At 43.0% G+C, this 13,167-nt stretch overlaps 1 protein-coding gene across 4 annotated transcripts in view; it reads right to left on the bottom strand.

The window, feature by feature from the left end:
* THADA (THADA armadillo repeat containing) overlaps positions 1 to 13,167 on the bottom strand; it is a 327,908-nt gene that overhangs the window by 76,389 nt on the left and 238,352 nt on the right. For all 4 annotated transcript variants that reach the window (XM_012172732.5, XM_042246242.2, XM_012172738.5 and 1 more), the window contains one exon: positions 3,376 to 3,470. In XM_012172732.5, the coding sequence (XP_012028122.3) occupies positions 3,376 to 3,470 (95 nt within the window). The remainder of the gene's footprint in view (positions 1 to 3,375; positions 3,471 to 13,167) is intronic.

Below are 13,167 nucleotides of genomic sequence, written 5' to 3'. Positions count from 1 at the left end.
TTGGACTGTGAAGAAGGCTGAGCACCGAAGAATTGATGCTTTTGAACTGCGGTGTTGGAGAAGACTCTTGAGAGTCCCTTGGACTGCAAGGAGATCCAACCAGTCCATTCTGCAGGAGATTTCTTTGGAAGGAATGATGCTAGAGCTGAAACTCCAGTACTTTGGCCACCTCATGAGAAGAGTTGACTCATTGGAAAAGACTCTGATGCTGGGAGGGATTGGGGGCAGGAGGAGAAGGGGACGACCGAGGATGAGATGACTGGATGGCATCACTGACTCGATGGATGTGAGTCTGAGTGAACTCCAGGAGATGGTGATGGACAGGGAGGCCTGGCGTGCTGCGATTCATGGGGTCGCAATGAGTTGGACACGACAGAGCGACTGAACTGAACTGAACTGAAGACAGTCTGTGTGCCGCAATGATGCAACTACAACCCAGTATGCCACAACTAAGACCAGACACAGCCAAATAAACAAATTTATTTTTAAAATCCACTTAATACACACCTACTACTTGCTTAGCTGGGGGACACAGAACCTTAGCATGATCCATTCTTTCAAGGCATTTACAATGTAAACCTGTCACAACGATACTTTGAAATCACACTGAAATCTACACATCCAGGTGAGTGCTCACTTTAGTGTAGCTACTGCTCAAACTGCCTTTGGATAAAATTAATTAAACACTAAGAATTGATTTAATTATTTTAAGCTCACAGTTTATTTTTTATTCTAAACTGTGCTACCTACCTTGGCTACCATTTTATTTCAGATTTATTATTCTTGCTATTTAGTTGCTAAGTCATGTCCTGTTCTTTATGACCTCATGGACTGTGGCACACCAGGCTCCTGTGTCCATGGGGTTCTCCAGGCAAGAATACTGGAGTGGGTTGTCAGTTCTTTCTCCAGGGGATCTTTCAGGACTACGGATCAAATCAGAGCCTTCCACCTTGGCAGGTAGATTCTTTACCACTGAACCACCAGGGAAACCCTTATCTGATACTTGGTTAATTCTAAAAATCTAATTCATCCTCAAAGGAGGAAAATTTGCTACTGCTATTTGTGTGGATGTAGTACATAGATACACACATTCATATAGAAAGACACATACATATATATTCTGTGGTTTATGAGGGCAATTCCCAAAGGACTGGAAAAAACATCAGTGCTTGTCCAACAGGAATATATGAGCCGTACATGTAAATTTTGATTTTCTAATAGTTATATTCTAAAAAGGACAGCATCACTGACTCAATGGACATGAGTTTGAGCAAACTCCAGGAGATAGTGAAGGACAGAGAAGCCTGGTGTGCTGCAGCCCATAGGGTCACAAAGAGTCAGACACGACTTAATGACTGAACAACAACAACGAAGAGTAAAAAGAAACAGAGGAGATTACCTTTAATTACACTTTTATTTTAAACTAACATACCAAAAAATTATCATCCCAATATGTAATCAATATAAACATTATTGAGAAATTAAACCTTTTTTTTTCATACCAAGTCTTTGAAATTCAGTGTGTATTTTATTCTTATAGAACAGTTCAACTTGGATCCACCACATCTCAACAGTTCAAGAGCCACGTGTGGCTGGTGACTGCCATACTAGAGAGGGAAGGATGAAATATTTACAGCTATGGCTGTCATACCAAAAAAAAACCAGTAAAAGTGACCTATCCCCTACACATCTTACTCTGCAAAGTAATGACTCTAAGAGGTGTGATACACTGATGCAAGTGAAATGCTGTTCAGTGACAACAGCTTGTGAGCACACTTACTGGGGGTATAAACACTAAATAATGTCAGAGTTTGTGGAAAGGATGATTTCAAAAGGCCAAAGTCACCTTCATGATTCGTTAGTAAAGGACAGGCAGTTGGAGAAGAGAGAAGGGTATTTTATAATATTCAAGGGTTAACCCTTTCAGACAAAAAATAATGGTATTAATACATCAGGAGAAACTTAGTTCAACAAATGAAAGATTAGAGTCGATCACACAACTGTGAGACTAACCCAGGGGATGGGCTTGAAAGTAGTGAGCAACTCTTTCATGAACGAGGCTCTTTAAAACATTAAGCAGAGAAGTACTACTAAGCTACATGAAATTTGGAACTAAGATACAAAAATGGCAGGAACTATTTTTTGGTACTAAAAATGGTACAAATGATGTGCATGGTAACGTCTGATTCATAATCTTTATACTCTCTGGACCTCAGTTAATTCAAGTGTAAAATGAAGTGGACACAACCCTCAGGCCCCCTACAGCTAGAGTGACCTGTGATTCATTGTGCAAACCTGGACACTTTAAGAGTAAAAGGGGCACTATTAATAATTGTGCTGGGATAAGAGGTATAAACTAGAAGCGTTTCACAGCCATAAAACTATATGGTCCTCTTCTACCAAACGGATGCAACAGCTACTCCTATGCAGGGATGTGGAGCTGATCAAAGTCCAGGCGTGTTCTTATTACCTCTGCGTGGCCACAGGGGCCTTGGGGGCTAATACACACTGATCTGAGTGAGGCAGCTTCGCCTCTCCCCCCAGAGCATTTTAAATTGGCTTGAATTTGGGAACAGGATTCCATATGGACAGAGCTGGACTCTGACAGCCTGAATATATTTACTGAAGACAACAAATCATTGACAGACTCAATGTAACAGAGGAAAGGCCTGGCCTGCTTGTACTCAGAATCTGACTTTGTAATTGTAGCCTCCTTTAGACAGGCCTAATCAATTAGAAGAGGCTGATTTTAACCAGTTGCAGGCTCATTACTCTGCATTCCAGTTTGTGTTGATGAAAATCAGTTTCAGTCTGTGGCCTGGAACTCATGTACAGCACTTCCTGAGGCCTCTTATATAAACACATCAAAACATTTTTCTTTTTTTTTTGGAGCTGCCCCTCTCCGTTTTAAGAAAACCACTCTGTGAATCATGAAGAAAACAGAACAACTGCATGTGGGTCTGGGGCCCATACCAGGAAACATACGTGATGCAAGGAACATGTACAAAGTCAGAGCTTGAGGTAGTGCATGGTAGACTTGAGTCTCAAATATCTAGGCTCCAGCAACAAATGAGTCCATTCGGTTATCGCCGCAAAATGGAACAGAATGAACTCCTGAGTTACTGAAAATGACAAGAGTCGAGTCCAGACTCTTCCCGGAATGACCAAATAGAAAACAAACTTGCAACTAAACAAGGACAAGCTTCCTTGGGAAGCTTTTATGAAGGAAGCGTATGACACTAAGTATAATTTTGATATGTGGTTTAGTCTTGCAAAAGTAGAAGTGGGGGAGTGCGTGGGAGAGCCACTCAAAACCCCACCTACATTTCAAAGACCTGTAATCACTCCCAAATATAATATAACTGTGAATCATACCTGGCTGGTTGCCTTTTGAGAGTTTGTCAAGGCAGCAAGTCAACAAGAAGAGGATATCAATATACACAGCTCTGGTCACCAAACATGGATTTTGCCTAGAAAGGTAAAGAACAGAAAATAAATTGGTAATTTTTCTCTCTGAGGACTGGGCCACAGAAAAGAGAAAATGGGTATTTTCTACCAGGCATGTCATAAGGCTTAGAGAGTTGCGAGTGCGTGCTAAGTTGCTTCAGTCGTGTCCAACTCTCTGTGACTCTATGGACTTGTAGCCCACCATGCTCCTCCGTCCATGGGGATTCTCCAGGCAAGAATCCTGGAATGGGTTGCCATGTCCTCCTCCAGGGGATCTTCTCGCCCCAAGGATTGAACCTATGTCTCTTATGTCTCCCACATTAGCAGGCAGGTTCTTTACCACTAGCGCCACCTGGGGAGCCCCAGAGAGTTGTAACAAATGCTAAAAATGATGGACAGTCACCGATGGTGACAATGGCGAAATTTTCATTTCTCACGAAAAGAAAATGAAAATAAAATCCTAGTGCTTATGGTGGAGGTTGGGACTGTGTTTGTACAAATTAGAGAAAATTCTATGCTCTGGCGCCAAAGAAAGTTAACTGAAAACAAACAAAAACCAATACCCTATTCCAGTTATTTGAAAACAAGAGGGAAGTAGGGGATATGATACCATATTCCATTATTTTCCTCTTAACTGGACAAATTTAGGGGAACATCATTGGTTATGAATATCAGTGATTTAGCATTTTGGAGGAGAATTGCACTCACAAATGATAAACTGTATTTATAGACTTAAAAAAGCAGCTGAAAAAACAAACATGAAAAGTATTAACAAACACTGTTGACAGACATTCCTTTCCTGATAAATGAGAGGTTTTTTTCTTCTTTCAATAAATGGAGGTCTTTTTACTCTTTGAACCACATGCTGGAAAAAGTAAGTGGGCTTGGCTTGAGGGGGTCTAGATCAAAATGGAAGAAAGAAGACTTTTTTTTGAGAATAGTACTGAATCTCCCTGACTCCGAGCCTCAGTTCATACTGGTCATGAAAAGTGCCCAAACCTCCCTAGGGTACTTATAATACAGCATAAACAGCAAAAAATGGCTTCCCAGGTGGCTCAGGGGGAAAGAATCCGCCTTCCAATGCAGGAGAAGCAAGAGACACAGGTTCGATCCTTGGGTCAGGAAGATCCCCTGGAGGAGGAAATGGCAACCCATTTCAGTATTCTTGCCTGGAAACTTCCGTGGACAGAGGAGCCATTGGGTGGCAGAGAGTCAGATGCGACTGAGCTCATGCATACAAGTGGTAAAAACAACAGGGACAGACCTGGGTTTGAATCCTGGCCTTCTGCCATTTAGTATCTCTGTGACCTGAATCAGATTTCTGACTTGCACAATGGACACCGTAATCACCTCACTGAGAGTCACTGTGAGCATTTGATTCGGCCTGTTCCCTGCTCTGCTCCTCTGCCTCCAACCTAGGATGAGGGAATGACATGAGTTCCAGCTAGTGTATTTCCATCTGGCTTGATCCCTCAATGCATCCTTCTCACTTCCTATAAGTTAACAGTTTTCCCATTTCTCTGAAGTTTATTCTCACTCTATCCTGCACTGCCCATATCTTAGGGGCATGTGATATCTGCATGAAAAGCAAACCAGATACTTTTCCATTAAAACAAAACTGTCTTGTTTCAAGATTTCCCTTTTGCTGACCTGCCTCATTTCTGTTCCCTGACTTCACCTACAGTATCTGCTTGCTCCTTGACTCCGACTCTGCCGTAACGACTAGTTTATATGTACACTTCACATTTGGCCTAGTTTCATGCCTATGCCCAGTTATTTTTAAAAATTAGTTTTAAAAAGCAGGTAACACATGCACATGGTATAAAAAGAACTCAAACAGTACAGAAGGGTATGCAGTAAAAATGAAGTGCCTTTTCCATGCCCCCACCCTCTGCCCACGTTCTGTTCCCCTGAGGCAACCGCCGTTACTGCTTTCTAGAGCACATCCTTCCAGGCACATTTTATAAGCGTCTATCTATAGCTACCCACTTGTTTATTTTTATATAAGTAGTGGTTTACTACTTACTGAGTTCTGAGCGTTACCTTTTTTTCACTAATACTTTTAAGATATCATTCTATTAAAAAACACAGATTTGCCTCATTTCTTAAATGGTTGTGAACTGTTTCATTTCATGGATGTACCTGTCCCCTAATGAAATAAGTCAGATTGTTTAGGATATTTTGCTGAAAACAATGATGTAATGAAGATATGTGTATATTAGTTTATGCATATGAATGAATATTCAAAAGAGAAATCCCTAGAAGCTTAAGTGCTGGATCAAGATATTCATACATTTAAAATTTTGCTTCATTTAGATCAGATGCTCTCCAAAGAGACTGGGACTACTTATGCTTTCACCAACAGTGTTTAAGATTCCCCTCCAACCCCAACAATCTGACTCACACTGTGATTAAACCTTTTGACCTTTGCCAAGCTGATAAGTGGAAAAACAGTACCTCAGCATTTTGTCATAATTATTTTAAATGAAGTTGCCCATCCCTTCATAAGCTTTTCAGAAATGATATCTTAATTTCCTTTTCTGTGAACTGTGATCAAATCTCCAATCTATTATGTTATTGGTATTTTCCTTATTGATTTGTAGGAACTCTTTGTATACTAAGGAAATCTGTCCTTTGTCATATGTGTTGCAAATATTTTTTTGCAGTTTATCATCTGACTTTACAACTTATTTACAATACTTTTTTTGGAATTCAAAACTGTTTGGTTTAATGCAGTCAAATATATTATTTTTATCTTCTGGATTTTATGTCATGCTACCAAAATCTAACCTTTCCTCAATATAGATTTATATTTATAAATTTTTACTTAGTACTTTTTCTTCTAGTACTTTACAGTTCCATTTATTTACTTCTTTATTTATGGCTGCGCTGTATCTTCATTGCTGCACTTGGGCTTTCTCTAGTTGCTGCGAGCTTCTCATTGCAGAGCACAGGCTCTAGGGTGCATAGGCTGCAGTAGGTGCAGAGGGCTGGCTCAGTAGTTGTGGAGCGTGTGCTTAGTTGCCCATGGCATGTGGAATCTTCCTGGAGCAGGGATCGAACTCAGGTCCCCTACATTGGCAGGCAGATTCTTAACCACTGAACCACCAGGGAAATCTTACAGTTTCATTTTTTGTTCTTGTTAACACTTTGGTCTATTTGGAATTTACTATCCCCAAATCTTACCTTTATATTTTGTCTCTATTCAGTTTTCCTCAGGTCAGTTAAATTTGACTTGTGAAGTTGAAAAGTCCATAGTCTATGAAAATTACTTTAACAGTATCATTCCCTGTTCTGGCATGTCCACGGTTTAAAACGTGGGCTATCTTCCCTCCTCCCAATGGAAAATCACTCGGGAGGGAAAGCAAGAAAACCTAATGCAAAGGGTTAATAAATTATCAGACATGAAGCACAGAGCTGAATAATAAATGGCCTGCAGATAGCAGGATGAATGCCTCCTGAGCATCCAGCTGTGAGCTAGGTAGGTGCTGGAAAAAGATGGACAAGAGAGGATTTTTGGCCTCGGAGAATTCTGTCTTGTTTTGGAGACAAAAATAAAGACAAAACTCAGGACAGGATGTAAGGAGTTAAGGGAAAGAACATAATAGGGTGGCCCAGAAACATGGAAGAGATGTATGAAGACCTAAGTCCAACTATAAACAACGGGAGGAATTTAGAGAGACAAAGCTCACAAGGAAGGGGATTTTGAGAGGAGGCAATAGAGGCAGAAGAAAGGAGTCTGGCTTGTCTGGGGACCCATGGGAGATGGGATACTCCATGCTAACTGGTGCTCCTTGGTATAAAAATGTACTGCCTGCTCCGTTTGACCTCACAGGGTCATAGCTTCTCACCTCAGTGTTTTCCTGCTAGTGGAGCCACATAGAACCATAAAGGAAAGTTTTTGGGAAATTGGTTTGACTTTCAAGTTCAGTGAGGAACCTGGTTTCCATGATATTTTTAGCTAAATTAATATATTTTAGAACAGTTCTAAATGAATAGAGGAAACGTTGGCCATCTTTACGTCCCCCTGCCAGGCTGAAGTGTTCTGCACCTTCTCTTGGCCTGGCACAGGCTGCCAACCTTCCTGGCAGCCTGGACCCGGCAGGGACCACTCTGACGGCTGCCAGAACGGAGGTTCTATGCCAAGTCTGATGTAGTCAACGAGATCGTGGGAGGCTCCCTCAAATTCTGCTGCTTTCGATTCCAGGAAACAGAGAGGATCTGGGGCTACAAAGGAGTCCATCCATGCATGGCTTCTCCTTCAAGACTGACTCAGAGAGAAATTCTGGCCCAGAGCCCACTGTTCAAGGCTCCACCCTTGAGGAGAGCCACAGCCTCACAACATCGCTGTCTGGAATCAGAGCTGGGCTTCACTCTGAATTGGCTTCTAAGTCAGGAAAATAATTTTTTTTTTTTTCTTTTTCTTTTTCTCTCCCTGTTACTTGGTGTTTGTTCTGACTTGGAAATGGTACACCGTGAGTTCAGGGTGAGCCAGAGGTTTGTTCTCGGTCTGTCAAGCCACTTTGATGATGGGAATAAAATCCTGGGAAAGAGCAAGCCAGCTGGACAGGAAACCAAGCCACAGGGTTTTGGTGGGTTTGGGGTTTTTTTCCCTGCCCCTAGATGGAAAAATCCTGGCACAGGGCATGGTATAATAAAGATTGAGAGTGTTAAAAAAAACTCAGGAGTGGTCAGGGTCTAACAAATGGGCTGAAAAACAGCATAATAGAGGTTTTAGAAGGAGTAACAGGAATAGGTACTATGAGGACTAAGTTTACATAAATAAAGCGAAATGCAGGCCTTGTTAAAACTTTCTTCCACTCTTTCTATCACTGGTCCCTTGACATATACCCACCCAAGAACTCGATCTCTGAACTTCATTAAACCTCCTGCCCTCTCTCCTGGAAGTTGGGGGAGGCAGAAGGCAGAGAAGAGAGAGTAAGGCTTCCCAGACATGTTTACAATGGCCCTAGTGTCTGGAGGACACCAGAAGCTCTTGGGAAGCCTGTGATAAATTATTCACTTCTTCTGTCCCTTCCAGAATCCCAGTGGCTGCAGAGATTTTTAACTGAAGCCCATTCATACAGAAAACATTTACTAAGAGGAAACTGAGAGCCCAAAATAATGCCAGGATATGGATATATGAAGACGAAATGATTCAGTGACATTCGTCACTGCCCTCAAGAAACTTAGAGTCCTGAATTGTGTTTTTCAAACTGTAGGTTATGACCCATTTTGTTGGTTGTGAAATAAACTAGTAGGTTTAGATGACCACCTACTAGTGCTAAGAGAAAGCATAAGAGAAAGAAAGGAAGGAAGAGGAAACAGGTATGGAGGAGGGAGGAGAGAGCTAGCTAGGGAAAGCAGGAGCAGTAAAAGATAATCACATTGCATCATAGCAGTCAGGGTAAGCATCGCTCCCTTAAATTGTTATATATAGGATTTCTAGAAAACTTTTGCCCAGAATTTTTAATAAATTATCTTTGATATAACTTATAAAATGTGGTAACTTTGAGTAAAAATATTGACTGATTTAGTCTAATGTCCTTTTCTTTTTCAGGTAATAAGCCACCATCTATTATACCAAATGGTATCAGTGGGGTATTCTTGATATTCAAAATGATGGTGGATAACATTCCTGAAATTAAATCTTCTAAATCTTGAGTAAACTCCCTCTCTGTTGTATTTTTCTACAAACTGTTCATATCTTATATAGACAGTAAAATTTACATTATGTAAGATTTCACAGGTATGTTTGTGTATATATCCACACAGATATACACACGGGGTACAAAGATACATACTAAGTCATCTGTAGAATCTATTTCTGGTTGTGAATGGCTATCAGAAAACCTTGAAAGGCCATGGTTTAGTGAAAGAAACACACAACCAATCATGTGGTATGATGGGTGCTCAAAGGAGGGTTGACAGAGTAAAAATTAAGGATGGGGTGGTGGGGGGAAATGCCTCGGTAAAACCAGAAGTGCCTTTGCAGGAGGAGTCTAAGAGATGGACTGTGGGCGGCATGACTCCAGCAGAGGAAGCAGCGTGTCCGAAGATGACGGCATGTTACGTGTTTGAAAAATAAGAAGAAGCACAAAGGGGATGTGGAATGGATGGGACAGCAGGAAATGACACAAGATGATGACATGCCCCAAATGGAAGTGCTTAGGAGTGACCTTTCAGAGCTCCAAAAGCTCCAAATGGTGGAAGCCCAGGTGGGACCCCACTGGTCCACTGGACAGCTAGGGCTGCCAGGGCCCATTAGCATGCAGCCTTGGAGGGTTCCCAGCAAGAAACAGACAGTTCACTTTGGACATATTTTTGCTTGTCACTTTGGATAACTTTTTCAGAAGAATTCACTGCCATCCTCAGAGGGCTGAAAACAACCGTTCTGGCTTTAGGTTGCTAGTGTCTGTTAAGGTCTAAGTCCTGAGAAGTCTATCTGGACTTCAACACAGTCAAGGTCGAAGGTCACTCCAGACCCCAGGGAATTACTCCTCCCCAGAATCCTGATTAGACTCATGGTTTAACTTTATTAATCTAGAAACCTTTACTAAGTACCATGGGGTGTATCCTACTTGGAACAGGAGTAGAGAAGGGGACAGGTTCTGGCCTTGAAGAGCTTATGGTCGTGTGTGTGTTGGAGAAAGGGTCTGGAGACGTGGAAAGAGTCCACGAGTGAATGGAAAGCAGGAATTTCAGACGAGAGTTCACTCTGCAAAGATCCAAAGATGGGAGCAAGCTTGCCGCATGCTGGGAAGAATGAAGACCAGAAAATCAAACAGGTGCGGCTGGCCAGTTTGATGGCTTAGGATGACTTGGGGTCGTGAGTCCCGGCAGGGGCCCATCATGGTCCATGGCAATCTCTCCCTCTAATCTGGGATCCTCCGTGAACTCACTCCCACTCAGGTCACGCCTGGTCTGCACCACAGTGACTACAAAGCCTCTTGCCATGGGGCCAGCACTGGGCTTAATGAAGCAGTATTCTGGGGACCCACCACCAGGACTAAAACAGGCTAGAAAGAAGAAAGCCAGAAAAAAAAAAAAAAAAAAAAAGGCGGGAAAGGAGGTGAAGAGGAAGGCAGAGAGCAGGCAGGTGAGAAGCTGGGCCACAGGTGGGAGGAGAAGAATAATGCGGTGGGGAAAGAGGCAGAAAAGGGAGGGCGGAAATGGTCTCTAACTGTCCCCACACCCCGCCACAGTCCCCTCACTGGACACACATCGAGCCACACCATGTCCTGTACTTAAAACTCACTTCAGAGCCTGTCCTCTAGGAAACCGTCCCTGACTAACAATCAGAGACCGGCCTTGGAGAGCAGTGTGAATGGCGGACATCTCTTTGGACTTCCTCTGATCTCCCAGAGATCCCTCGGGCCACCTTTGTACTCCTCTGCAGTCTGGGACTCCGCAATGGTAGCTGTCCGCAGACCAGATGCCATCTCGCCTTACATTTGGTTATAAGAGGAAGAGCTGCCGCGGTGAGGAGCCAGGAGGTACTTCTCTGATGTGGGCCACATGAAGTCATATAAATGTGGAAGTGTAAATTAAATAAAAAGGACCCCTCTCTCCCTTCTGATTTCCATTTTTACCACGGCCCCCAGCCAAGCAATCATTCCTATGACATTTCTGGAGAAACAACAGATTTGTTTAAACCAAGATGCCAAATGGTCAGGACCTGCAGAATATATAAGTTCTTCCCCCCACTCCGTAACATACAGAATTCAGATCTGCAGGCAGGGCCAGCTGGCGGCAGCACACAGGGCCAACACCCCCTGTTCGCCACCCCCTGGCTGGCTAACACCCCCTCCCGGCCCTGCTCATTTACCTTGGGCTCCCCTGGGGGAGGGGAGGCGGTGGCAGCAGAGCTCCATTGTTATGGTATGTTCCAGCTTCCATCCAGCCTTTCTTGGTCTGGAGCTCTGCTAGTATTTATACTCACACCCACATATATGAGCTGCCCCACAGCCCTCCTACTGGGATTCTCCTTTTAATGTGAAGCCATCTTCATGCCCTGCTCTGGGTATTGACCAATTTGTAAGGAATTCTTACCAAATTGTCAAGCACAAGGCAAGAGACCATGAGCTGTGAGTCTGTCCAGAAAGGGACCATATGTCCAAGCCATATGCTCTAGGGCACAGGGCCTGCCCCTGGAAAGGCTGCCTCGTGTCCAACTCTTTGCAGCCCCGTGGACTATACAGTCCATGGAATTCTCCAGGCCAGAATACTGGAGTGGGTTGACATGCTCTCCTCCAGGGAATCTTCCCAACCCAGGGATCGAACCCAGGTCTCTCTCATTGCAGGTGGATTCTTTACCAGCTGAGCCAACAGGGAAACCCTCCTTTGCCCCTGGGGAGATGGAATCTGTGAAAAGAGGGCCTCAACTACTCTACCAAGGTTCTGGGTAGGCACTTGGCAAAGGCCCAGGCAGTCTGCATAAGGCCCTGGGGCTCTGCTTAGGTCAAGGTCAAAGTCACAGCCGCCTCTGCTTCCCAGGGGAGTGCTGCTATATGAGAGGAAGCCCACAAGCTCAATGCCAAGGCTTTGTATTTCCCTCCAGGAAGGCTCACCTGCCTTTTCAGAGGACCCCTAGGGAGCCACCCACCCCTCCCAGAGGCCCTCATATTTTTCCATCTTTCTATTAGGCATCTTTTTCTCATTAATGTACTAACACTCAAGTTATGTGGAGAGAATGAGGAAAAAGAGACCTTGTGTGGGGGTTGGGATTTGTTCAAAGCCTGAAGAAACCATTTTAGAGGGTGTATGTTTTTTATTCCTTTTATGAGAGATGCATGTTTCCCCCCCTCTGTGACTTGTTTAAAAGTAAAGTTTAATATGCTGCCAGAGAAATTGCTGGTTAATAACTTAATAAGCAATGTGCTAGGGATTATGGGAGAAAGGTAGTGTCCAAGAAAACTTTTATTGTACAGTTTGGGGCTTGGAGGATATATAGCTTCAGTTATTACATAAAATGCTAACAGAAGTCCCCTTTCCTTTCAAACTTTACTTTCTCCCTAGATTATTTTCTTTAAAAATAGAATATATAAGTGAGGTGAATGAAAACTTCTAGTAGCTGCAAGAGAAGTCTGAATGTAGATCACAGGTGAGGATTTCTAACAGTATAGTCCAAAGTCTGTTCATGAAATCTTGGCGAAGCACACACTTGGAAATTAGCCCTGGCCACAAAAATAATATCAACTGCATTTTATTAAAAGTTTTATCTTCAAAAAAACATTTTATCTTTAAAAGAGTCTTGAGAGGAGAAAAAATAGGCACTATTATTCCCATTTTTATAAAACAACAAAGTAGCTCACATAGCTCAAGTGACCTGTCCAAGATCAGGGCAGAAACCAAGAATAGAATCAAGGTTTTCTAGACGGCTTGTATCTGTGTGTCCCAGACACAGTGAGATGAAAGGGGAGAGGCTGGGCCGAACAATTAGAGCATGCTGCTTTGCAGCCACACGCTCTGGTGGCGTGTCCTGGTGGCCAGGCTGGAGAAGAATGAGGTTTGAAGCACAGCTGTTTCTGTGCCGGCCACCAGAAAGGCCTGTTTTCAACATGGCCAACAAGACTGATAAAGACTTCATTATCTGACAATAAATATTCCCTATTTGCTTAGCTCTTTTGTACTTGCATACCCATTACTCACTATGTCCTTTTCCATCTTCACCTACCTCCCATTTTGGATCTTCCAACCTAACAGATAAAAAACTGACAC

Source organism: Ovis aries, chromosome 3 (assembly GCF_016772045.2).
Source record: "Ovis aries strain OAR_USU_Benz2616 breed Rambouillet chromosome 3, ARS-UI_Ramb_v3.0, whole genome shotgun sequence".
In the NCBI taxonomy this organism is placed as follows: Eukaryota; Metazoa; Chordata; class Mammalia; order Artiodactyla; family Bovidae; genus Ovis; species Ovis aries.
The sequence above is the reverse complement of the archived record's forward strand: the minus strand, read 5'-3'. Positions and strand labels throughout refer to the sequence as shown.